Source organism: Brienomyrus brachyistius, chromosome 23 (genome assembly GCF_023856365.1).
Source record: "Brienomyrus brachyistius isolate T26 chromosome 23, BBRACH_0.4, whole genome shotgun sequence".
Classification (NCBI taxonomy): Eukaryota; Metazoa; Chordata; class Actinopteri; order Osteoglossiformes; family Mormyridae; genus Brienomyrus; species Brienomyrus brachyistius.
Window position 1 is genome coordinate 8,406,186 of NC_064555.1, and position 23,730 is coordinate 8,429,915.

At 44.4% G+C, this 23,730-nt stretch overlaps 3 protein-coding genes across 7 annotated transcripts; 1 reads left to right on the top strand and 2 right to left on the bottom strand.

Annotated features, from left to right (window-relative positions):
* Window positions 1-1,544: 1,544 nt before the first annotated feature.
* On the bottom strand, window positions 1,545-7,840 carry LOC125719443 (protein FAM8A1-like). The gene is made up of 5 exons (XM_048994209.1): window positions 7,301-7,840; window positions 5,954-6,074; window positions 4,586-4,709; window positions 3,975-4,114; window positions 1,545-3,860 (listed from the first exon to the last, which is right to left on the bottom strand). Exons 1-5 carry the CDS (start codon window positions 7,647-7,649, stop codon window positions 3,716-3,718), a joined length of 879 nt encoding a protein of 292 aa, XP_048850166.1. The 5' UTR covers window positions 7,650-7,840; the 3' UTR covers window positions 1,545-3,715.
* Window positions 7,841-9,015: 1,175 nt separating this feature from the next.
* On the bottom strand, window positions 9,016-12,318 carry lim2.4 (lens intrinsic membrane protein 2.4). Of its 2 annotated transcripts, XM_048992810.1 has the most exons (5): window positions 12,109-12,318; window positions 11,088-11,283; window positions 10,204-10,353; window positions 9,438-9,572; window positions 9,016-9,353 (listed from the first exon to the last, which is right to left on the bottom strand). In XM_048992810.1, exons 2-5 carry the CDS (start codon window positions 11,260-11,262, stop codon window positions 9,292-9,294), a joined length of 522 nt encoding a protein of 173 aa, XP_048848767.1. In that variant the 5' UTR covers window positions 11,263-11,283; window positions 12,109-12,318; the 3' UTR covers window positions 9,016-9,291. The 2 variants fall into 2 exon arrangements, with proteins under 2 accessions (XP_048848767.1, XP_048848768.1); XM_048992811.1 differs by lacking the exon at window positions 12,109-12,318 and having other exon boundaries at window positions 11,088-12,056.
* A 1,125-nt stretch (window positions 12,319-13,443) lies between these two features.
* On the top strand, window positions 13,444-21,961 carry LOC125718759 (upstream stimulatory factor 2-like). 4 transcript variants are annotated; one of them, XM_048992803.1, is made up of 11 exons: window positions 13,444-14,284; window positions 14,460-14,502; window positions 15,292-15,335; window positions 15,997-16,142; window positions 17,311-17,430; window positions 17,594-17,741; window positions 17,898-17,985; window positions 19,717-19,775; window positions 20,198-20,292; window positions 20,783-20,911; window positions 21,079-21,961. In XM_048992803.1, the coding sequence occupies exons 2-11, from the start codon at window positions 14,465-14,467 to the stop codon at window positions 21,166-21,168; spliced, it is 957 nt and encodes a 318-aa protein (XP_048848760.1). In that variant the 5' UTR covers window positions 13,444-14,284; window positions 14,460-14,464; the 3' UTR covers window positions 21,169-21,961. The 4 variants fall into 4 exon arrangements, with proteins under 4 accessions (XP_048848760.1, XP_048848759.1, XP_048848758.1 ...); XM_048992801.1 differs by having other exon boundaries at window positions 13,445-14,284; window positions 15,994-16,142; XM_048992802.1 differs by having other exon boundaries at window positions 13,444-14,502.
* The last annotated feature ends 1,769 nt before the right edge of the window (window positions 21,962-23,730 follow it).

Here is a 23,730-nt window from a genome sequence, read left to right on the forward strand (position 1 = left end):
AGGAGCAGCATCACTGGGGACGGCGACGGAAAAGCGTCACTCGCCACGCCACCGATTACTGTCATTAGGCCGTAGTTTCACGGCCCAGGCCTTTGGGACCCCAGACGGACCATATTTTTGGGAGGGAATGTGTGGATGGTCTGGAGGTCCCTGAGGACTGGGACTGTAGCGGTTTCTCAGTTGTCTTCCCTGGAAGGTCAAGCAGGTCACCAGGGTGGGGACTTTCTGTATCTCTGGTGGTAAACTGGGACATTTGGTTAGGTGACCCAGCAACGAAATTCACCCAAGTCCACAGAATGAAAACCAGAGCCCACAGGAAATGACACCTGGGCAGAAAATCTATATAGTAAACTACACATTCCATCAATCAAATGCTGTTTTTTTTGTTTGTTTGTTTAGTGTTAAGTTTTTAAATTGTTTTTTAGACCTCATTCACAGCATTTCAGAAAAATGCTCTTTTCTCTTTTGTGAAAAAAGAACCCCTCCTGGATTTACACAGGAACAGGAGAGACACACAGCCCCTCTCCGGAGTTTGACGCCCAGTTCTATGTGACTCCCCAGCCCCCCACCCCCACCTCGCTTGTCTGTCTCTGCGGGGTTCTGAACGTTTCCCGTTAGACCCACGACCGCACCGTGCTTCCAGAACCGGGCCCTCTGGCACTGACACATGCACGTGTCATTTCCAAAGCACATACAGAACCTGCCTATGACACAGATTTATAACATTTCTCCGAAGAAGCCAGCAAATTAGAAAACGAAAAAAAAAATAAAACGGCAGAATCAGTAAAGCCTCATTAGCAAGAATATCACACGATGGAAATGTTAGCGACAGTACTGCGGCAGATGTCATGATGCAGTGCACGGAGAAACAAAGCCAAGGCCATTACGATGATGAAAAATAACCTTAGTTACGATGTAAGCAGAACGCAGGGAATAATAAACAGAGAACGTAAGGGCATTTTTTCGCGGAGGAGATGGGACGCACGCAGCGCCGTGTGCCTGCTGCCGACTCTCCCGCAGCTACGCACCAGCGAGCCGCCGCTTCCGGCCTGCGCTCTGACACCAACCCGGCCGTATGACCTCAGCCGAGCGCAAGAAGCAAGCCGCCCCAGCACACCACACAAACCGCCCATTTCCCCTACGAGTCAGAATTAAAGGATCACAAAACATTTTTTTTTCATAGTGTCCCGATTTCTTCTCTGACATTACACACTTAAATAAAACCAAGTCCGTCTGGGTCTACCGAGGTCAGTTGGAAACTAAAGCACATCGCGTGCTTGAAAATATTCCCACCGGTTACTAGACCGAGAATCACCGCTGCTTTGTTGCCCTCTAGTGACGAACTGTTATCCCTGCAAACAGTCAAGCTTATTAAATCTACAGAACTGCAATATGAATATATAATGCTTGTATGCGTGAAATGTACTCTATATTACCACAATTACGCACAGGAGAAGGAAATGGCATTTTGTCTTAAAATCAACTTGAATTGTAGGCGTTTTTACAGCTGACTGTTTACAATCACAGCCGGGAATACATGAAACTTGTTGCAAGAATGTTTATTGTTGCAGTCTCATTGAATAATACAAAACAAAAATACTGAAAATTGTATCAATATTTATTTGGTAGGGATGTAATTACAGATTGATATTCAACAAGGAAAGCAGAGAATGCCAATGGAAAGAATCAGCAGTTAATGCTGAAAAACACTCATCTCGTTTTCCTCCACTTACACACAAAAACCCAAATTAAAGTTACTTAAGTTTAAAGAGATAAACTATAGTGACCTTTTAAAGCACCAATATCCCGGCATTAAACCCACCATTAACGGCAGACGTCCCAAGTGTCGGCAGGTGACTGAGCCTCGTTAGGGACAGTAACCCCCCCACCAATCCGGGTTAGAGTGTCCCCACACTGTACACCCCCTCCCACAGGTCCCAGTTCCATTCTCCAGCTGAGTCCACTTAGCCCTATGTAAGACAGCCTCTGGACCTCTTTCAAAGCTCCCTCAGAAATGCACATATAACAAACATCACATGCTGACCTGGCCAGACCGCGCAGCTATGAAGCCCCCCAAAGCCCCCCGAAGCCACCAAATTAAATCACCCAAAAAGGAGTTTGCTCAAACAGCCCATTTTCTTCCTCAGAAGAATACAAAACGTTTTCCAAGTTAAAACATCAGTTTAACGAGCAGCGCTTTTCCCTCTGGCGACACACGTGCCTTTTACTCTGGATGCAGTTCAGGGCAAAGGTTCACAGCGATGGGGGGGGGGGGGGGGGGGCGCTCACACAGACCGGCTTAATGATGCAGATCAAGTACAAACCAGCACACTCCAACCACCACCAAAAACGCCCACGCATCCACTGTACGGCCACATTTCCCGTAAGGAGCTGGAGGGGGCCAAGAGCCTTCCCTACACAGGCAGGGGGGACATTCGGACGGGGCTCCATGAATTACCAATACCTTAAGTCCATCCATCCATCCATCCATGCTACAAGTGCAAGGCAGGAAGAACCTCTGACAGGACGCCCAACCCATTGCAGGGGACACAAACCATTCCAATACCTTTTATGTCAATACAAAATAAATAAAACTGGAATAAGCACTCAATCCAAAATACTATACATAACATACATAATAGCATAAGCACAGTATTACATTAGCAAGAAATACATAATGGCTTTTTAAATAATTCATAAACATTTTAAAACGCCTTTAAAACACAAAGCTGTTGACCATTTCCTGGCCAAATAGTGAAGTGTTAAATATAAATGCGGAGACACTGAAATTTTATTAGCAGGTTAATTTTAAGCGTCTGCAGAAAATGCACAGGCCGTAGCCCACCCCGTCTCCCTGATTTATTTAATTGCAGCTTATGAGGCGCCTGACGGCAAAGCAGCACCAAATGGTCCCACCGCAGGGCTGGATCCTCGGCACAACATGTAACTATTTCACAGAAACATTACAGAAACGCCGGGTGCATGTCGACCACAGGCTCGGCCGGCAAGGCCCATAAAGACAGGGGTCAGCTAAGGAACGGTCCAATTAACGGGTGACACTCTGAGTCAAGCCTCCACAACCACACAAGGCAGTTGGTGGAGAGCCGTTCAATGCTGCAGTGGCTCGGCACGTTCCCTCTCAGCGAGGCTGGCCAACAGCCATCTCCAGCGCTGCAGCTGACGTGATAAAACTCCTTCGAGCTCTTTGAGGTCTCTGCGGAAAATGCAAACCTTCTGGCCAAATGAGTTAAGACTGAGAAATCCCGTTCACCTTAAACGGATCACGGAGGTTCCCCACAGGTGAACCCTGAACGCGACAGCTCAGAAATGCCCTTGCCGTTTACATTTCGGGAGGTCAGACTATGCGGCAGGAACCTCAGGAATCTCGTCTCGGATGCTGCGAGGTACCTTCCCACAAACCACTTAAAGCCTGAACTCCACATTCCTTGATCAATCAATATCCTTAACAATTAGAAGTTTAATTTACAACTATAACCAGACTGACAATCATACAGCGAAAGAAAAAAAAAAAAATTAATTAAAAATGTGAATCGTGAAAGTGTCCCTGAAATGGTCGGTAGGTGTATGGAGAAGCTCATGGTGAGAAGCAGTCCTCAGGCACTCAGGCAAGCCCCCCACACCCCCCCCCCAACCCAATGGTTCGTCCCAGTCCCGTGTCTAAGGTAATGGGCAGTGCAGGGGCACCTAGCAGCCATCACCTGGCCCCGCTGCGTTTGACCACGATGGTGCCGGCCACAATGTCGTACACCGTCCTGTTGTGCTGAAAGAGGAGCAACGTGATGAAGGCCGGGAAGAAGAAAGCGATGGAGAAGTTCTTGTTCAGAGCTCGAACCGTGGACCTGGAAGGGTGGGCAGGGTTCTTATCATCGGGGGATCCGATAGGTGTCACATGACAACTACGCGTTCCACAATGAGCCAATGATATTCAATGTCGGGGGCCTCCCATTACTCACGCAGAAAGGGAGACGTTGGACGCAGGGATCACCCGAACCCGGCTGGGCCGGACCAGGATCGCCGAGTCGCACGTGACCACGCGAAGATCCAGGAGAAACTTCCCTGGGGTAGCTCCCCCTGCCCCCCATATACAGATAATCTGTAGCCAGGAAAGACGCAGACACAGGGGACAGATTCAAGATGCTATTACTGCCGACACGATTAGCCGATTAGCTTTTCTAATAACTGCATGTTATTCTAAGGACAGAGATTTCAAACACTGAGAATTCTGGAACCTGGTGAAGATGAATCGTTAACATAACATATCCACGATCAAACCTTTAACTTAGGCTGCACTCAATTCCTTAAAACACTGCTGTTAGCCAACGATTTTACACTGCGGACAGACCTTTCCACTGCCACATTATATTGGAAAACAGACTCTGCCTGTGATTTCTGTAACACGTGCAAAACATCAAGTTTAAAAATAAAGTCAATCGCAGAAGTGCCCGACTGTATGACCTAAACCCGACATTTCCGGAAATGTCAGTTCTAATTAGAACAGGTTTTGAGAGAGATGCATACTGTAGAAAAACAGTCATGCGAGTCCGGAGGTGTCTGAAAATCTCACCTCATAAAAGCAAACCAGGACCCTGTAGACCAGAGCCACTACCATCATTTTCTGGAGTTCCTCCATAGATGTGTCCTCGCTGATCTCTTCCACGATGAAATGCAGGGCCAACTTGGAGACGTCCCTGGGAGGAAATCAGCACGAACACTTTTTATGTGAGACACAGCTGTTCCAGCAAGTCAGCCAGAGGCCATTCAAACGAAAAAAAAAAATTAGAGCAAAAAAATAATCATGAGTGTTTCAGGGATATGGCTGATCTTTTAACGACTCATACTTGCAGAGGAAGAGTGTGACACTGCATCAGTCTGAGAACTTGCATGGAGCTATAGAGACAGGAAACACTGCTGTCCTCATTGCTGCTTTCTGGGCCGATATTAACACGTCTCATAGACATATTAAGGGCGTGCACTAGCCCACTCAAGGCATCCGCCCTGAATCCTTGGTCTTATTTACACTCCTTGTCGCTAAATACGCAGTACGGTAAATATTTTCACATACAACTTCTTGACCAAAGGAAGTGCCAGATAGCTGAATTTATGATTAATGATTTCATGTTTGTGCATGAGAATTTGCACGACTATTGTTATTAGGCAAGTATGTATTTTGCATGCATCTTCTCTCCCGACCAATAGTCTCAGTCTAGATTAATCTCCAAATAAGAACGGACCGTTTAAAAATAAGGCACGCTCAGGCCGAGTACTTTCCGAAACAGGAAACCACAGATACTGTCCTGTGCAGAATTAAGCAAATTATTATTACTATTAAAACAGATCATATATGACCTTACAGAGAGCGGAAACAACAAAATAAAGAGTCAGTCAGAGGGTTGCAAAACAATCGAAATCGCCAGACTTTGAAAAGTAACCGCCGTACAATCGATCATTTTGTGTTTTCTTTCAGTTAGTGAAGAAAGGTGCTAAAGTACGTCCTTCAAGCAAGCGAAGGGTAATAAACATTTGTAAAGCAGGGAACATATGTAGCATTTCTTCATTTTTCATTAGTTTAGTGCTAATTTTAATAGAATAGTCCATCCATCCATTTTCTAGACCTGTCCTATGCAGGGCCTAGGAACTCTTGTTATTAATTTTTATACTGAGATTAATTGTGGCAGGTACTCCAGCGTAAAAGTTACCTGAATGCTGTATATGGGAGCGTTTACTTATATGTAAACTTAGGGTACAACCCAAGACGCCACTGAGCATCAGCATAAGAGTGATGCAGTCACTACACGTTAGATCACCATTACTGAGTGACTGTAACCCCTGGAAAGGGCCATGTGCACCACGTCGATGTCATTCACCCCCCCCCCCCCCCCAGACAACCTCGAGACTGCGGACGGGTTGTAAAATTCATGGTTGTGTGACTCACTTCATACCACTTAGGTGCATGACGGTGAGGATAACTGCAGCCTTCATGCAGAACAGGATGATGAAATCCAGTACCTCGGCACAAAAGCGGTGCAGGGGTGTGGGGATGGTGAACTCGTGACCTGAAAGAGGAGAGAGGAGGGGCCTGGAGCTGAGAACCACATGGACAGTCGTCGTCAGCCAGAAGGGGCATGCCCTCCCACAGAAAAGGAGCAATACCTCAGAATCACAGTCCAAGTGATGCAAAAATAACGCAAAAGACCATCTAGACGTAATAAAGAAAAGCAAGTAATGTGACTCAGGATTTTTAAAAAAAACATTTGTTTGTGGGCAGTGGTGGCTTGATGGTTAGGGAAGCGCACTTATAACTGAAAGATTGCAGGTTCAAATCCCCAACCAGCAAGGCACCACTGAGGTACCCTGAGCAAGGTACCGCCCCCAAGCACTGCTCCCCGGGGCGCTGAATTAGCTGCCCCCTGCTATGTCACATTGTCACATATGGGTTAAATGCAAAGGACACAATTCATTGTTGTGCACTGTGTCAACACTGACCACTAAAATTCTTCCTTCCATACAACAAATTATTAGAAAAATAATTTTCTATATCAGTAGTTTCCATCAAGTGATACTACAGGGAAAGGCACCCCCAGCCCATAAACTTTGCTTGAAGCATGTGCGTATCTTTTAGCACAGGGCCCATTAATCACACCTCCTACACATGTGATAGGAAACTGGGCAGCACTGCATCTCACACTTCCAAGGCTGTGGGTTTGATTCCCACCCCAACTCTGTAGGTGGACTCTGCGCATTTTCTTAGTAGACAGTGAATATTCAAGATAGACTGGTATTATATCCAGGATGTCCCCTGTCCTGTATGTCCTGGAACAGGCTAAAGAGTCGACGTGACCCTCTCTGAATAAACATGGAAGATGGGTGTGTATTTACGAAGACCATAATCAAGTCGATCTTAGTTTAACTATGACTTTTACTTGTAAACAATGGTGGTTCGCAATCGGCTCATAGTTCAAGGTCAGGACACCCAGCATTGCTATAAACAACTCAAAAGTAATACGTCAATACTGTTGGATAACTACGGAAACATTTTTTTACACAAATATTTTCTTTCTAAACATGATCTGACACGAATTTGGAAAGTTATGTGCGTTATCCATGAACGTTAATATTAGAGAATCAGCAAATGAGCTGATTGTCTAATATAATGATAGCTATCTAGGTGAACAATACAAATGCACATTTCCTACGCGCAAGCGTCTAAGGCGTTTTAATGCACCAGCCTGTTACAGTCTCATACTGCATCGTGGAGTGTCATGCAGCCCGACTGAGTTACCTGCTTGCGGAACATTGCCGTTTTGCTGCTGCACCGGCCTGTCGGGGGAAGCGGGGGAGCCCGGGGCCGGGGAGGCAGCGCGATCAGAGGGCACTGTGGCGAGGAACTGAGCGTAATACCAGCTGCGACCGTCCAAAGCCGGTTGCCCCTGAGCCTCCGTCTGCGGGCTGCAGCAAGGAGGCAAAGGGGCCGCAAACGCTGCCATCCAGCTCTGCCAGTTCAGATAGCCGCAGTAATACTGCCACATCCATTCCTGTAGTTTGGCGCAGTACTCCGAGGTCTCGCTGTGCACCGGACTCTGCATGCTGCCCAAGCTCTCTCGTGCCTCCGAATCCTTTAGTGTTGCCATATTTCATTACCTGGTTAATCGTTTCACATTACCAAACTCTCTTCACCTGCGTCCGAAACAGGAAACGACGCGATGACGCCATGAGCGTGGCGAACGTGCATTAATATGTAACGTCGTACGCACAATGATGGAATTATCATGCAAAGTGTAAGTATATACCTAGACATAAAATGTACTATTGTGTCCTAAAATAATCAATTATAAAGTACGCCCACAAAAAAATGGGGTTGTTGAATTCAAAGCACCCCTATAATTTAGCAGTAATGGTATGGACCACCATGCCGATGTAGGCAAAGTGGGCGGGGCGTATGCGGTGGGAGCTCCGCCTTCAAATAGTCGCGAGTGTCACTATGACTGTGAGAAATATTTGCTTATAGTTAACATCGAAAAGGCAGTAAAACCAGTGAACCCATCCGCAGTGCGCATTCTTACATTAAGTCAAATTGTAACGTTAAGGTGCCATTAAAATTCTTTGATTCCACAAACTCCAGTTCTTACTTACACAAATGCGTAAATTAAAACAAATCTCTTACGCCAGCGAAAACACTGCAACCAGACATGAAATAATCAGCTAAATTATTTAAATATAAAGTGCTGTGACAAAGTGCTTTTTATCCCTTTCTTGACTGATATATTTCAGTAAGTTCTTTTGATCGCAGCATGGTGTGCAGTTGCTTGAGACCTCTTATCCAACTCTGCATTGTTGGAATGGTTCCGTTTCAGTGACGCGTAGATTCAACAGGGCTGTCAGCAAGGGTGTAATTTTGGCTGAAACATTGGGGAGGGGGGGGGGGTCCCCACCCCACCCATTACGGGAAAAACATGATTAATAGGGGGTTGTATTACCTGGTTTTGATTTATTGGACAGGCTACAACCCTCCCCCCACCCCCCTCATAATTTATGCCCATGGCTGTCAGTAATCAAGTTTGAATGTGTCGACTTTAATTTAACCTGTTATCATTTAGATTTTGTTCACTGATTGATCGAGTATCTATAACTTTGTCACATGGATGATACAGGTGCTGGTGAATTATTTTCCTTCAATAAATGAAATTATCGTTCAAATATTGTTTTATATTTACTCAGGTTGTTCTTTGTGTCATACTAAATTTTTATGAAGATCAGACACCAGGGTTTGCAGTTAAAAGGTGGATGGATGGATAAAAGGCTGCATGGTGCATTATATTAACAGTTATCTTCACTGAACACTGTAACTGAGCATTGCTAATGGCTGCACAGAAACTTACATATGCTTCCGGTATCTCAGGCTACAGTTCTTAGTCAGCATGTTTGGCTCTTTTGAGAAGAACGTTTACATACTAATTTTACCTATCAGTGAAATTGAAGGCAATAATTAGTCACCCAGATTGTAACAAACTTTATTGATCATTCAGTGAATGTGATTCTAACAGCATAGATCAACCTCTTTTATAAATAGGTAAATAGAATTGTAATATACAAAATCTGCTGTTGTCCACGTGATTGAGAGGGTCCACATGAGAGGGTCTCGCGCATGAGAAACCCAAACCCTCCATTACAGTGTTGCTCACACTGTGCTGATCCCAAACGGCTTTATCTTCTACCTCTTCAGTCTGGATCTGACTCTCCTCTTTTGCCATTTACTCATTTATAACCCCAGTGTTAGCGAGATCCAGTCACCCTTCTGCACTCGTGCATCCTGTATGCGCACATATAGAATATTCCTGCAACAGAAATTCGTTGGATGGAAATGCTGGATGGGGATTTTCAGAAAGTGCAAACGGTGCAGCACAATGTGAGGAACTTGCCTGCAAAGAACGTCATAAGTAGGGCCACCCAGCCAAGGATGTAGGACCATGAAAACCGCCAGTCGCCGAAGCGCCTGCCCAGGAAGTTGACGGTGACTCCAGTGTAGATGGCCATAGCCAGAAGGACAAAGAGAGCTGAGGAAATGGGTTTGAAGCAGAGCACGGCTTATCAGGTCAGGCAGAGAAAGCTAAGAATATCTACTTTTGTTGCTGTCATGTTTGTCTCGAATGCTTTTAATGCACAAACTGCATTAAGGTCAGGCTTGAACATTAGTAGATACACTGTAGCTTGTGCCATCCAGCCGTCCACTAATCCAGTATAGCTTGTGGAGAGCCTGTAGATTGTCATGGGAGGCACAGTGTACAATACAGGGGACACCCTGGCAGTCCATTACGGGCCACACACACCAAGACACACTATGTTTTTAGAGATGCCAGTTCACTTAACCTCATGTTTTTGGACTATGGAGGGAAACAAGAGTATCTGGAAGAAACACAGGTTAGTGCATGCAAACTACACAAAGGAGGAAGACTGGTAGGTTATTATAGGTAAATCTGGAAATAATGCTGCTTTTCATGTTATGACAGGTAAATAGTCTTTCAAGGAAAATTGATTTCCTGCAATTACAATTTATAAATACCATTACAGCATATTATGTCAAGCACACTTGGGAAACCATGTTGGAAAGAGTAGTGGAGAAAAATAAATGGAATTGTGGGGAAGCTCATTATGGGAGCTGTGGAACCTGCATGTCCTGGGACTCACCGGAGATGAAAAACATGATGCCAGCAGCGAAGGAGCGGTTGAACCTTTCGAAGGCTGAGAAGTGGGCGAAGGAGAGGATGCCCGCGATGATGCCAGCGAAGCAGGACATGGCAGAGAGAATCATGAAGGCTCGTGTGGCGTTCCAGTAAGCTGGGGATGGACCACATGTCAGTTCCTCTTCCGAGGTTATCCAGTTAAACTGAACTGTTTTGTACTGAACCACTGGTAGGAGTTTTACTTACACAAAAATGTTCTGAGGGCAGAACGAAAAATTATTGATTCAGAGAGATAACCAATCAGATTGTAGAGGAGACGAGGCCAACCAATCAGATGTCTTGGTCACACCTCCTATAGTTGCTTGGACCCACCTCCTCTACAATCCGATTTGTGATAGGTTTGTGTCAAAGGGAAAAAGTCTAGGAAAAAAAACTGCTGATACTTAGGAGTTAATAAAGACTCTGGGGTCCATAGGGGGGGCTGGCGGGAACTGGCCATCGGGAAGCTCAGAAATTTTCCTGGTGGGCTGGTCTTGTCAAGGGACGGACCTTCTTCCCCAATGCCACCTTAATGTAGTCTATATGAACACAACTGGAAAAATATACTAAAGGCAATTACCACCCACCCCAGTTGTGATAAAATATAGCCCGGGGGACCCACCCCTCAAGTTCGTGGCCAATTCCCGAGCTGCTTTTTGTTGCCAGTCCACCCCCCTGGAAGTGTCAGTCAACATATGGTGTAACCTCAGATGACCAGCAGGGGGTGATATACCAGCCAGTGACTGACAGAGTGCAGTGATCCTACCCATCATGGTGACCCGAGTATCGTATCTCCCTTATTCCAGAGTGACTGCAGGGAGTCAGAGATGCAACCACGCACTGACTCACCAATGCTGTCTGCTTGCATGTAGCACTTGCCGGACATGCAGTATCTCCACAGGCCCTGGTGGGCGAAGCTCCCCGAAAGTCGGTACTGCATCCAGTAGTCGGTGGCGGTGGACACCACCAGCAAGATGTTCGCCACAATGGCACAGAAGAGGCCCCCTCCCATGAAGCTGTACATCCCGAGAAGCTCTACAACACACTAAGGGACGGGTGGCCCCCATCATTACAGTGCAACGGAGCCATCATGTAAGAGTTTGGTGCACAGACCAGCTGCTATAAAAACTGTTGCGTTTCACAGTAACAATCCTGCTATTTAGCAGCAGAATGACACAGTGCATCACTGTACAATAGTGCAGTCGCTGTTATCACTATAGTTACTGATCAGCACTACTGCTATGATCAGTTACTGCAGTCTGGGCTCTGTTGCTGCAGGGAAATTAACATTTGTTTATTTTTATTTTTTTCTCCACCTAGTCCTCAGGGACTCCCAGACAATCAAGAATGAAGCAAAACAATCAAGAACACTGAGCACCTGGTACAAGAATGTTGGGAGTTGGGAGGGAGCAAAAATGTGGACTGTTTGGGGATCACTAATTTAAAGTCACGCAGTAATACCATTATACTAAACAATTTGCCTGAAAATCAAATTATGTTAGGGAAAATAATGTGGATCTAGAGGACAAATGATTTATTGTTATAGCAGAGTAATTGAATTTGATTTCAAAACAGGCTACCAAATATATATTCTATCATTCAATTAAACTGCAATATTCCATAAAAAAAAAATCACAGTTTGCTCATAATGTTTCGAAGCCAATATTCTGACGGCCTGTCACTCAAAGGTACCAGTTTCACTCAGGACGAAGCAGCAGATCACAGTGTTAGCTTCTAAAAAAAATTATTTTTAAAACTTTTATTCTTTATTTGTAATATAACTTGAATTTCTGGCCAGTCACCATTTCCCTGGTTTTCAGCCACTTTACAGGTGATTCTCCCATGACAGAAGCCACCCACAAGTTCCTACCTCAGTTGTCCAGGGAAAAGTTGCCGAACAGCCAGCAGTAAGAAGATCTGGAGACGGGAGATGCTGCGAGGCTGGACTGAGAGAGAAAGCGGAGGGGACCTCCTGAAGCTGAACTCCAAAAGGTTATCCACTCTGCTTTTCTGTCGATGGTGGCGAAATCCTTTAAAACAATTGCCCCAGAACAAATGGACTAGGACTTGCCCCGGTTGGGGGGGGGGGGGGGGGGGGGGCATGTGATGGGCCGTGGGCTGGGGGAGCAGAGCAGACATGATCAGTTTTTTGTGTGGCCTTCTGGAACCGTGGATGTGCAGAGGTTTGCAGTCCTGCTAGTTTCAAAGTAACCTGCTGAAGCTGACACTTCCACACAAAGAGCCACGACGCAGCAGCAGAGGGGGTGGGAACACAGCGTACGCGGCACCCCTGGCAACCACAAAGCCGCACTCACGCACTCGACAACAACATTCACTAGTAAGAACCACTAAGAACAACATTCCTCCTACTCTTATGGCACAAGCGATGGAAGCATTTTAATTTTTGTATTTTTCATCTGTGGGGCCCATCTGATTGCCTCACAGATACAAACACATATCAGATCATTTCCTCCAGGGGCCTGTATCATGAGGCAGTATTTCTTGCTTAGCCAGGTAACTATTGGACTTAAAGCACCCCAGTATACCAATATTATAGGGTTGACCAGATAATTCATGTCAGGGGAACACTATGAAGTTTTACAAACTACTTTTAAAAACTGAAAGGCTCCTGTGCTTGGTTAAATAGTTCAGTTCTTCTTAGGCTTTGACTGGTTTGTTTTCTTGATTGAAACGTTCATCCAGCTGCATCACATTAACATTAGTTACACAAGCATGATTATAGGAAAGTGACCAATCAACACACAGCAATAACTCAACGCTTAAGTGAAATCTACATCTTTTTAATTGAAATGTAGAGTTTACAAATCCGGTCCTAGCTCAAAGTGCATTATTTGAGCCCCCTAATATTACAAACGTATGCCTGCAAGTGTAGTGTATGTCGTTTGCAAAATTCACTTGTACCAAATAATAGACTCTCATTGGAAGCCACAGAATTTAAAACCAAATTATACATCAAGAAGTTCGTGCACGATGTGTACAAGTAATCTCCCAGTACATATGAATGACAAACAGGGCTTGTTTATTTCGTCGAACACGTGACTTTGTCATGTGGTCTACCCAAAAACCCGGATTGGATCCCGGCGGTCAGCTGAGAGGCACGCGGATTCGATCCCGCGTGTCAGCTGAGAGCCACGCATATGCCATTATTGTGCACAATGTTCTGTTTTAACTCACAATATCAGTTTATAGTAGCTTGGCTCCTAGGATTTACACTGAGGCGTAAAGCTGTGCTTCGCGGTGACAGATGACACTCACGTTATTGATTATAATCACTGCTCAGATTTATTTTCTCAGTGGTGATGTCCAGTTTATAAAATAAACATCCCGCCATCGGACAATGGAATTGTAGTCACTACACCACACAATACCCACGCAGCGTAAACCGAAAATGATACCTTCTTTTCCTAAAAGATAAGCGAAATTCACAAATTTTGGGTGGGAATAGCTTAAACGTTCCGGAGGCAATGGTATTATGAGAATTTCTAATACGTTTTACTGCATGTATATCACAGTTTCTTTAGTACAAACAAATGGACGTTTTCGCCATCGGTCGCGAGAACGGAAAAAACGGGGTTTCGACCTCCCACGAAAAAAAACTGGTTAGTTCATTAAAATTCCATCTGCTTATGTGAATCCAAGCAGACGCCAGTTGAATTTTTACAAACAAAATGTCGAAACTGACGCAGACAAACGATCTTCACTTCCCCATTGCTTTTCGAACCGGGAAAAGCGATCCAGCCTTAAACACTCGCCTTCGCTGTTATGCAAGCAGCACGACCGACTCCACTCCATATTTTGTCGCAAGCAAAGTTTTGCACCGAAACCCGCCGCAGGCTCGCGGATGCGTTCGCCCGAATCATTTGCCGCCTCGACGCGAAAATCGATAGAATAAAACCTCGACATTTTAAAGAAGAGGAAATTAAACGAATCGCTTGTCCTAAGTCCACATTTGCCGGACGAGCCGGGTGTGCATCAGGAACCGGCGCTGCGATAAGAGAGAGGGAGGGAGAGACAGGAAGCCGAGGGTAACGCGGACAAAGAGCACAAGCTCCCGGCGAGCCGCGGTCTCCATTTTAACTACTCGCATATATCTCACGTGTCCAGGACTGTCTTTCTCACATGACCCGTGTGTTTGTCCCCGTGATCAGCACTTCCATCTCCATCTATTACTGTCCCTGAATATATCACTTTGAATTTCAGACCTCATGGATATGCTCGATCAGACTTTGGACACAGTACCGAGGTAAGCGGCGGCCCGTTTCGCCACTCTCGCTTAAATGGCTTCCGTGGCTCGGCCTCCATGTTCTTAGCGGGGCCTGTTTTGCAAGTTTAAGTAACATTTGAAAGCTAAAATTGATGATGATTTTACAGTTTGCAGTGATTTGCCACAGTTTGCGTCGGTGTCTTCTCAAACACACCTAGATGTCTCTCGATTTGTATGAACGGGATGTTGTGAAATTTTAGCTGTTTTGCGATTAGGTTAAGCTACCAATAAGCTCTTCTGACATACAACATAAAGTTAGATATCAGATTTTTTTTTCGAAATTCCAACTTTAGCATTTTATTTAAATGATTTGTAATGTATGAATTAAACTTATTTTTTCCAAGATTTAAAAATTTATTACTGAGGTTTTATTAATATAAGTATGTTGCTATGTTGCTACTTAATTAGCAATTTTATCTAAATAGAATTAATTTTAAAATGACATATATACAATGTTTGGTACATGTTAGAAATGTTAAAAATGTTATGAACGGGACGGTTACATTGTCGCCGTTCAGGTTTAATGATTTGATAAGGGGGACTTTAGATGCCCCTTTGGGACACGAAGTTTGAAGACTGCAGCCCTGGTGCCTGCAGTATAACGCTCGCTGCACAGGGACTCTTCAGCTTTCGCAGTGCACGTCACTATTATCTAATATATGATATTTGAATGATTAGATTACCTTTTAAATATTTCTTGCCGTTTTCATACATTTAATGTCGAAAATTAATTGAGTTAAAGAAAAACGAATTTTTATTCTCTTCTAGTCACGAGAACCAAGAAAGCGAGGAGGTTGTACAACTACAGGAAGGTGGGCCTCTTCGGATATGCCGATTTCCATGTTTGTTATGTGTGCATGATTTAAAATCTAGGAGCTCAATCTAAAGATGGGGTGGGGGGCGGATATCATAACGCAGGCATTGTACCTGGTAAGCGCTGTCTTATCGACCCGGATGTGGTCAAAGTCCGTACATGCCGGAGAAGGGCTAGGGTTAGGACTACGTTTCGGTAGTCATTTCGGAGAACGAAAGCTGATAGATATTTGTCGCGTCTGCATGCTACGATGGCATAGCATCCAGATGTGCCCGCGTTTTCCGCGACATTAGTCGGATTTATGATCGCTATCTGTACTACCCATTCGTTTAAGGACACTCAATGCCGTGATATCCAGCTGCCAGGGGAAAATAGCCATATTGCTTCCCGATTTACTGTACTTATAATTATTCGGATTGTTTTTTAAATGCAGTCGTAGCTTGAAGTTTCAGTGCAGCTAAAGAAGGTGGGATATTTCTGGAGGCTGACATCTGCGACTGAGTTTGTTTCACATAACGCACTGTCTGCTAATCGTTTCAAATACCCTGTCGTTTTCCCGGAAGTTGCTGTGAGGTTTGTTAGAGACTTTCCTCCCGCTGTTGGCCATATGGTGTTGATATGGTTAGGGTCCAAACCTCTGCTTCTCTGTGTCTCAGAAGAAAGTCTAGGTGGGGAGGAGCAAGATTCCGTTACCATAGAGACTGTGCAGCAGGGAGCTGTTACCATAGAAACGGTCCAGCAGGCTGCCGCGTTTTCGGATCATAATGTCCAGTATCAGTTCCGCACAGAGAACAGCGGCGGACAGGTAAGTTGTACAGGTGATCAGACTGCAGCCCCATTAATTGGCACCGAATTTATTAACTTTGCCGTGCTTTGAGATTAAATTGTGTAACGTGAAAGTATTGAGACGACGCTAATGGGCGCCTTTGCCATAGGTTGTCATGTCAAATGTGGAATGGAGTTAGCAACATTTTTGTTTAAACGAAAGGTCACAACACAGTTGTCAACAGACAAATGAAAATTACAGTACTACTTAATAAATAGGCAAGAATAAGCAAACAATCAGAACTAGAGATACATTATAGACAAACGGGAAAAGATGTAAATGTTTATAAGATACCATCTTAAGACAACAACCCGGATCTACACATCAGAGATCTAGAGGTAGATTCAGAGCAGGGGAACCTTATTAGGGAAAGATCATCCTTCTTTTGTTTCAAGTCATGTCTTTATGGTGACCTTTACTGAAAAGATCAAGTATCAGTAGATCTTTTAAGTCTTTTTTTAATTTTATTATTATATATTTTTTTTGCATCAGTAAGGTTGTAACAGCTTAGTTATATAATTTGTAATATCCGGTATAATCTGAAGGTTCACAATTACAAGCTTTAAAAGTATGAAATGAAAAATTTTAATTCAACTTCAAAGGCAGCGGAATTTATTTTATTTTCCATATTTGTGGATGATATGGTCCAGGAGTTTTTGATGGATTATAAATAAAATTCATGGAGTTTATGAAGAAGGGAACTGTAGGGTCATTGAGAATATTTGTACAGGGAATCATGTGTTGAGATGCACTCGGCTTTAGGTTTCAGAGTGATGCTCTCTCTAGCCTGTATGTGTGTGTGGATTAGGTTTACATTACTTTGTGGGGACCATTTTTTTTAATGTTGTGGGGACCATTTTTCAGGTCTCCACAAAGATCTGTGAATGCAGTCAAAAAAATAAAAATGCCAAAAGTCTCACATTTTGTTTGGTTACTTATGGTTAAGGTTAGGGTTGGGTAGGGTTAAGGTCGTGATGTTGGGATTAGATTTTTCCCCATAGAAATGAATGGAGAGTCCCCACAAAGATATAATTACAAACCTGTGCATGCGCGTGCACGCATGTGTGTTTGTATTTTGTTCTGTAAACGCAATGGTCTCTTTTATGCGCGGAACCTGCTGTACTATTTTGGCCCTTCCCCTTTCCAGGTGACGTATCGAGTTGTCCAGGTAACAAACGAGCAGTTAGAAGCCGGAGGGGAGGGAGGTGGGACAATCAGTGTGGTCTCCGCGGCTGCTTTTCCTGGAAACCCTCAGGCAGCCGCCCAGGTGAGAGCGTCTGGGAGCCCGTGTCCGTGTGTCTGACGCTGGGCCGGATTCCCGCTCGCGTGCCTGTACGTGCACGTCCATATTGTGGCTGCGCCTCTGTCCTTTCTCACTACTTAAATGTGAGCCTGTTGTCTGTAATTATGTCTCCTTGATTTCTTCCAAGGCCGTGGCCCAGAACACCTTCAGTAACGGCGGCAGTCCCGCTGCGGAGTCAGGGGGCGAGACTCGCTTTACCTACTTCCCTGCAGCAGCCGTGAGTGACGGGACAGCTCTCTCTATACAGACGGACCAGGCGGCCACACAGGCAGGAAGTGAGTCATTCATCTGGACTAATTGGTTGGCACAGAAAGGATTGTTACATCACAGCAGTTCAATTGAGAAGGACCTCATCAAGCTAATTGACAGATTGCCTTTAAGCTACTCTGGGTGCTGGTGTGCTAAGCAGCCATCTCGATCTCTTCATTCAGGTCAGTTCTATGTCATGATGACTCCGTCCGACGTCTTGCAGTCTAACACGCCGCGTACCATCGCACCGCGCACGCATCCCTACTCCACGTAAGTGTCACCGACATACCTGCATATGTTCATTAAGGTCAGATCATGATCTGCCTCTGGTCAGTGGATCCTGCAGTTATGTGAGGAGAAGCTGAGTGGACCGAGTGCAGTGAACGGGAGCTTGCAGTGCAATTACAGTGCCTGCACTGAACTTAAAAAGAAAATGTCTGTGCGGAAAATAAGTGCAGATATGTTAAACTTTGCTTGTCAAGGGACTTTTGTTATGATTCCAATAAATTTCCAGCATTTTTGCAGAATTTAGCAAGCGTCCAGTGTAGGCCTGCCACTAACCATTGTTCACTGGATTAAACTATAAACTATTTTATCGATTGGTTAATTAATTTAAACATTTAATTTTCCTCCAGAAAATCTCATGGACCATTTTAGTTTAATTTTATTTTGATAACAACAAACTCTATGTAATCGCAGGGCTTTAGATAATGGACGCTGGCTTTTTGGCACTATACAGACATTATATTCACCCATAGTTTAATAAGCAGATTACTAGTATGTCCAAAATATTATTGATATGCGTATTGTGATGCCCAAAAGTTAATAATCTGTATAAATTTGGCATTATGTTTATGCTTATTAAATTCAGTTAGTGGAACACCCCATGCTGCTGTTTTGGTAAATCACAGAAGCAATAAGCAGTGAAGTGGCGGTGAAGAAATGGACAGCTTAGCAACTGCAGCATCTTTTATAAGAGGAGATATTGTGGATAAATAAGGTAAAAAAGACATTGGTGGTGTGGTGGTACTTTTTGCTGATTGGACTCCGACACATTTTTGGTATATATTGTTTTTATTTTTGTTTCTGTTCACGAATTATTTTCTTGTATTTAGTGTCCGTCTTCATTTCGGTTTTTGTTTTACGATAATATCACTGGTCCCAAGAAGCCCGATGCGCACGAACACACGCACTGGTCCCGTCAATCAGCGTAGAATAACCCCAGATTTTAGCCTAAACGTTTTCTTGAAACCACTTATTCAATGGAGATTCTAAGGTAGCAGGCAGACAACTTTATGGCTTTAATAATGAGTGTATTTAGCAGCTACAAGGACAAAAGATATTAAAGGGTGTCCTTACTAATTTAATAAATATGAATAGACAGCACTGTGGTTTTGCCTGCTCTGGCGGTCCGTCATCCAGACTAGTGCCTGTGAGTTTTCTCTTCAGATGCTCATGCATAGCGCTAGTGCTGCGTCATATGCCTTCAGAACTTTACAATGTAAAACCGCCTTTTTGTTTAGTGATGATTAGAACTTCTCCCAAATTTCCGTAGTGATATTAAAGGAAAACAGGTGTTATAATGAACTGAAGAGTCTCAGAAACCATAAAGCTAATTTTGTTGATGTCGACGCATGACTATGTCAACTAATTGTGGCAGCTCTAGTCCAAAGACCTTGAATTTCGGGTTCCCTGTCTGTTCTGCCTGGGAGTTTTTGCAGTGTGTCCTGGGTAGGTGGGATGTAGCAGCTAAGGCTTTGAGCAATTATGAGTGAATGAGCTGATCACTCTGCGAGTGTGTTTTACCATACAGGGAAAATGAGAAGTTCATTAGGTTGGTGTAAGTTCTACATGGTAGCTTCAGGTTACCCCAGGGAGACACTTGCTTTTCTCCGGTGGATGGGGTAGGTCATAGCTGATAGTCATGTATCTCCTGTGTATCTATCTGAGTGTGTGCCTGACTCTTGCTTGTGAACGTTGCTTCGTTCTCCTTTTCTGCAGAAAGTTGGAGGGGCCCCGAGCTCCCAGAGATGAAAGGAGGAGAGCACAGCACAATGAAGGTGAAGAGACCATTACAGTGTCCCCAAATAGTGTTTCCCCAACCTGGTCCTTGGGGATCCACAGACAGTGTACGTCTTTGCTCCTTCCCAGCTTCCGTCCAGAATGTGGACCACCGCCAGGTCCCTGAGGACCAGGTTGGGAAACACTGCACTAGAAGATCTTGGTGCATGATCATTTTTGTACATGATACTTTTATAAAAGACCTGGACCTTTGATGTAAAAAAAAAAAAAAAAAAAAACAACTGTTTGGATTAGCTGTGATCTGGGTCATTCTGGCTCTCCGCAACCTGCTCTGCATCCAGGCTATTGGCCACAGATATGTTAGTTGGCCTCAGTTGGGCCGTTGATTGAATGAATTGCATGAAGAATCGCCTTCAGTAACAAAAGAAGAAAATCATCATGTGACCTTTGTCGTTGGCAGTGGAGAGGCGGAGACGGGATAAGATCAACAACTGGATAGTTACGCTGTCCAAGATCATCCCTGACTGCAACGTGGACAACAGCAAGACTGGAGCGGTATGGTCTCAGTGTGCCTGCTGTGTGATGATGAGATGCTCCCAGTCGCCGGCTGTGTGCGGCGCCGGCTGTGTTGTTCTGAGGGTAACGCAAGTTCAGTCATTGGGCTAAATTTAACAGCAAACACATTTCTTTGCATGTAAAAGTACTTCAATCCCCCAGGCAAGATAGTGCCGGTGATTAATTTGATTGGCGTTGATTTGGGTGGTAGGTGCTCCAAGGAGATTTAATTATTCCAGGTTTGACTTTTTGTATTCTATATCAGTTTAATTTCAGAGTCAGATTAATTAATTTATTTCTTATTGATAATTATTTCTTAATGTTATACCTGACCTTTGCATCGTTCCATGGGGTAGATCTGAGATTCAGTATGAATTCTGTCTATGAGCATGTACTATACTGCTTCACTGTGTCAGTCCTGTGTGTGTGTGTGTGTGTGTGTGTGTGTGTGCGTGCGCGCCAGCTTCTGAATTACCCTTCTCTGTCCCAGAGTAAGGGTGGCATTCTCTCGAAAGCCTGTGATTACATCCGGGAGCTGCGGCAGGACCATCAGCAGCTACAGGAGGGCTGTAAGGAGGTGGAACGGCTACAGGTGGAGAATGAGGTGCTCCGGCAACAGGTATCAGCCACCGGCAGCTGATCCGAAACATCGCAGCTCTGGGAGTGTCAGTGTTGTCTGTTGTCACTCAGTATTGTTAGCATAGCGTTGCTTGAGCAAAGGAAGAACATGATCTCTGAAGTCTCCGCCGTTCCCCGGTGACCCCCGGCTCTCCTCCTGGGCTTCAGATCGAGGAGCTGAAGAACGAAAACGCCCTCCTGCGAGCTCAGCTACAACAGCACAGGATCGACGGCGTCGGCGACATGGCCGCCCACTGAACGGGGCGTTGCCTCGCGCTGAGACACGCGCCCCCTGCTGGACGACTAAGAGGACGTCGCTGCTGAGAAAGGGGACGCTCATGCATTTCTTCACGTCCTTGGGCCCGTTTGCAGGACAGAGGCGTGGGAGGCGGCGAGCGCGGCACCCCCTCGGCCGTGACCCCCTCTTTCACTCTGAGGAGCGGGCAGCGGCCAACCAGTCGTTAACCATGGGTATGTTCACCCATCTATGAACTATGAGGGTTTTTTGTATAATTGTCTTCGTTTATTATAACAATGCTTTTTTTTTTTTTTTTTGGTATTTTTCATCCTATGACTATTAATGTAATTGTTGCTAATATCATTTTTTTTTCTTTTTTTGTTCGTTTGTTTTTAATTTATTGGTGTCGCGGGGTGAGATGAAAGGCTCGTGATAGGAAATAGCTTGCAAGTCATTTAATAATCACTGGGCTGTACAGTTTGTGCACAATTATGAACCAATGGCCCCGAACAATATCTGGCATATTCGCTATAAAATGCTGAGGCCTGAATATTTGTTTTCAGTTTATTATAAACCACTGGGGTCTAGTCTGCTTTTGGCCTGATTTTGGCCTGGGCTGGTCAATCGCTGGCCTTGCCTGCCTCTTGTTTCACATGCTTTTGGCCTGGCCTGGCCTGGCCTGGCCTGCCTCCCTGTTTGGCAAACTTTTGCCCTGCTCAGCTTCTGGTCTGGACTGTTAGTCTTCTACTCTGCTCAGCATTTGCAAAATAATGTGTTAGCACTTCAGAGCTAATAAATCTTTAGTGAAATTTACTCTGAATCGTTAATATGTACTTTTTATAAAAAAAAAAAAAAAAACTTGTAAAACACTTATAAAAAGAAATAACATTTTCCACTGAGAATGAAATTTAGGCATTCTCGTTAATAAACATCCTCCATTTAGCCATGTTTGGTTATGGTCACGTCATATTACACATCCATAATGATTCTGCCCTATCAGCCGGGAAGTTTGGTTCTATATCATTTGTTCAATGCAGTTCACCAGAGAACCAGAGGGAAACAGGAATGCACCTTTCATTTCATTTCAGGACCTAAATAATTGTTTGATCCTCACAAACGTAGCCTCGGAAGAAAAAACACAAAAAATTTTAATATGCTATCATTTTTTCCCATTTTTTTTACTCCTATGTTACATGACAGATAGGTCTCAGCTACCATGTTAGATATTCTTGACAGCACAATTGGAAAAAGTTTCCTAAATGAATACGGCAGCACGTCTTAGCTGTGCAAAATTACACCCCAGTAATGCACAAAAGTTCCGGAACAGTATGTTTTGGACCATTGAGACCAAGCTGGAGATCCTAAACACACTAGCCAATCAATACCTCAATAGCTGAAGATGGAAAAAATCAGGATATTTGAACTGCCAAGTCAAAGTCTAGACCTCAACCCTAATAAAATGCTATGGCGGGATCTACAGAGAGCCATGCACAAATGGAGGCCCTCAAATATCAATGAGCTCCATCCTGCAGAAAATGTTTATTGTTGCTAAAGATACTGTAGGTCTGAATGTTACTGAATTATTGGCTGTATAGTGCATCTTCATTCCCACATGGTTTCTGAATGGTGGCTTACTTTTTGGAAAAAATAGCAACACATTGAAATTTGTTTTTTTGAATTATTTGTTCATGGAAGTTAGTGAGAACCACACATGTTATTTAGGCCCTGATGAATAAAAATATATCATTGGAGGAGGACGTACTTAATATTTCTCATGACTGTACAGCTGTATGTCTTACTGGTAGGACTGGGCAGTTCTGGGTAAGCGTGTGGTATTTGTGTGGGTGTGTGGGCGAGATGGAGTGTCGCCGCCTCGTCCCACATCTCCCACACCTCCGTCTCCTGTCCAAGATCACCTGCTGCCTCTGTGCCTCCTCACTTCCAATCTGCACTGAACCTGTCCTGCCTCTTCAGCTGTCTGCATCTCCTGTATCTCAGTAAGGTTCCCTGTAATCATCTCCCATGCTGGTAATAATATATGTCCCCCACCAATTAACCAGACCAATTAATTGCCAAGCCTATAACTCCTTTATAAGTTAGTAAGAAATAATGTTAAACTGGATTGTTAGTTATAAATTGTATGGAACTAAATACCTCCTGAGATTGTCTTGATATCAACACTCACACTGAAGATTATTTGCCTTTTACACAGAAATCTGTTATCACTGGATGACATCACTGTCTGGTCTATGATGTGATCAATGTTTAATAACCAATAAGAATCAATGATAGAAGTTTGACGTCATATTGTCATCCATCCATCCATCCATCCATTTTCCAAAGCACATATCCTGCTGGGTCACGGAGGGTCCGGAGCCTATCCCAGAAGTAATGGGCACAAGGCAGGGAACAACCCAGGATATGGAGCCAGCCCATCGCAGGGCACACTCACACACCATTCACTCACACATGCACACCTACGGGCAATTTAGCAAGTCCAATCAGCCTCAGCATGTTTTTGGACTGTGGGGGAAACCGGAACACCCGGAGGAAACCCCACGATGGGGAGAACATGCAAACTC

What these genes read in the sequence shown, in the direction of transcription:
- LOC125719443 (XM_048994209.1), bottom strand. Translation starts at nt 7,649, where the DNA reads ATGGCAACACTAAAGGATTCGGAGGCACGAGAGAGCTTGGGCAGCATG. An exon ending in CGGCAATGTTCCGCAAGCAG is followed by an intron (nt 6,075 to 7,300) that starts GTAACTCAGTCG and finishes CTCCTCTTTCAG; the next exon opens with GTCACGAGTTCACCATCCCC. An exon ending in TCCAACGTCTCCCTTTCTGC is followed by an intron (nt 3,861 to 3,974) that starts GTGAGTAATGGG and finishes CCACCCTTCCAG; the next exon opens with GTCCACGGTTCGAGCTCTGA.
- lim2.4 (XM_048992810.1), bottom strand. Translation starts at nt 11,262, where the DNA reads ATGTACAGCTTCATGGGAGGGGGCCTCTTCTGTGCCATTGTGGCGAAC. An exon ending in CATCATGTTTTTCATCTCCG is followed by an intron (nt 9,573 to 10,203) that starts GTGAGTCCCAGG and finishes CCATTTCCTCAG; the next exon opens with CTCTCTTTGTCCTTCTGGCT. An exon ending in ACTTATGACGTTCTTTGCAG is followed by an intron (nt 9,354 to 9,437) that starts GCAAGTTCCTCA and finishes TTTCTGTTGCAG; the next exon opens with GAATATTCTATATGTGCGCA.
- LOC125718759 (XM_048992801.1), top strand. Translation starts at nt 14,465, where the DNA reads ATGGATATGCTCGATCAGACTTTGGACACAGTACCGAG. An exon ending in CAGAGAACAGCGGCGGACAG is followed by an intron (nt 16,143 to 17,310) that starts GTAAGTTGTACA and finishes TCCCCTTTCCAG; the next exon opens with GTGACGTATCGAGTTGTCCA. An exon ending in ATGAGGTGCTCCGGCAACAG is followed by an intron (nt 20,912 to 21,078) that starts GTATCAGCCACC and finishes CCTGGGCTTCAG; the next exon opens with ATCGAGGAGCTGAAGAACGA.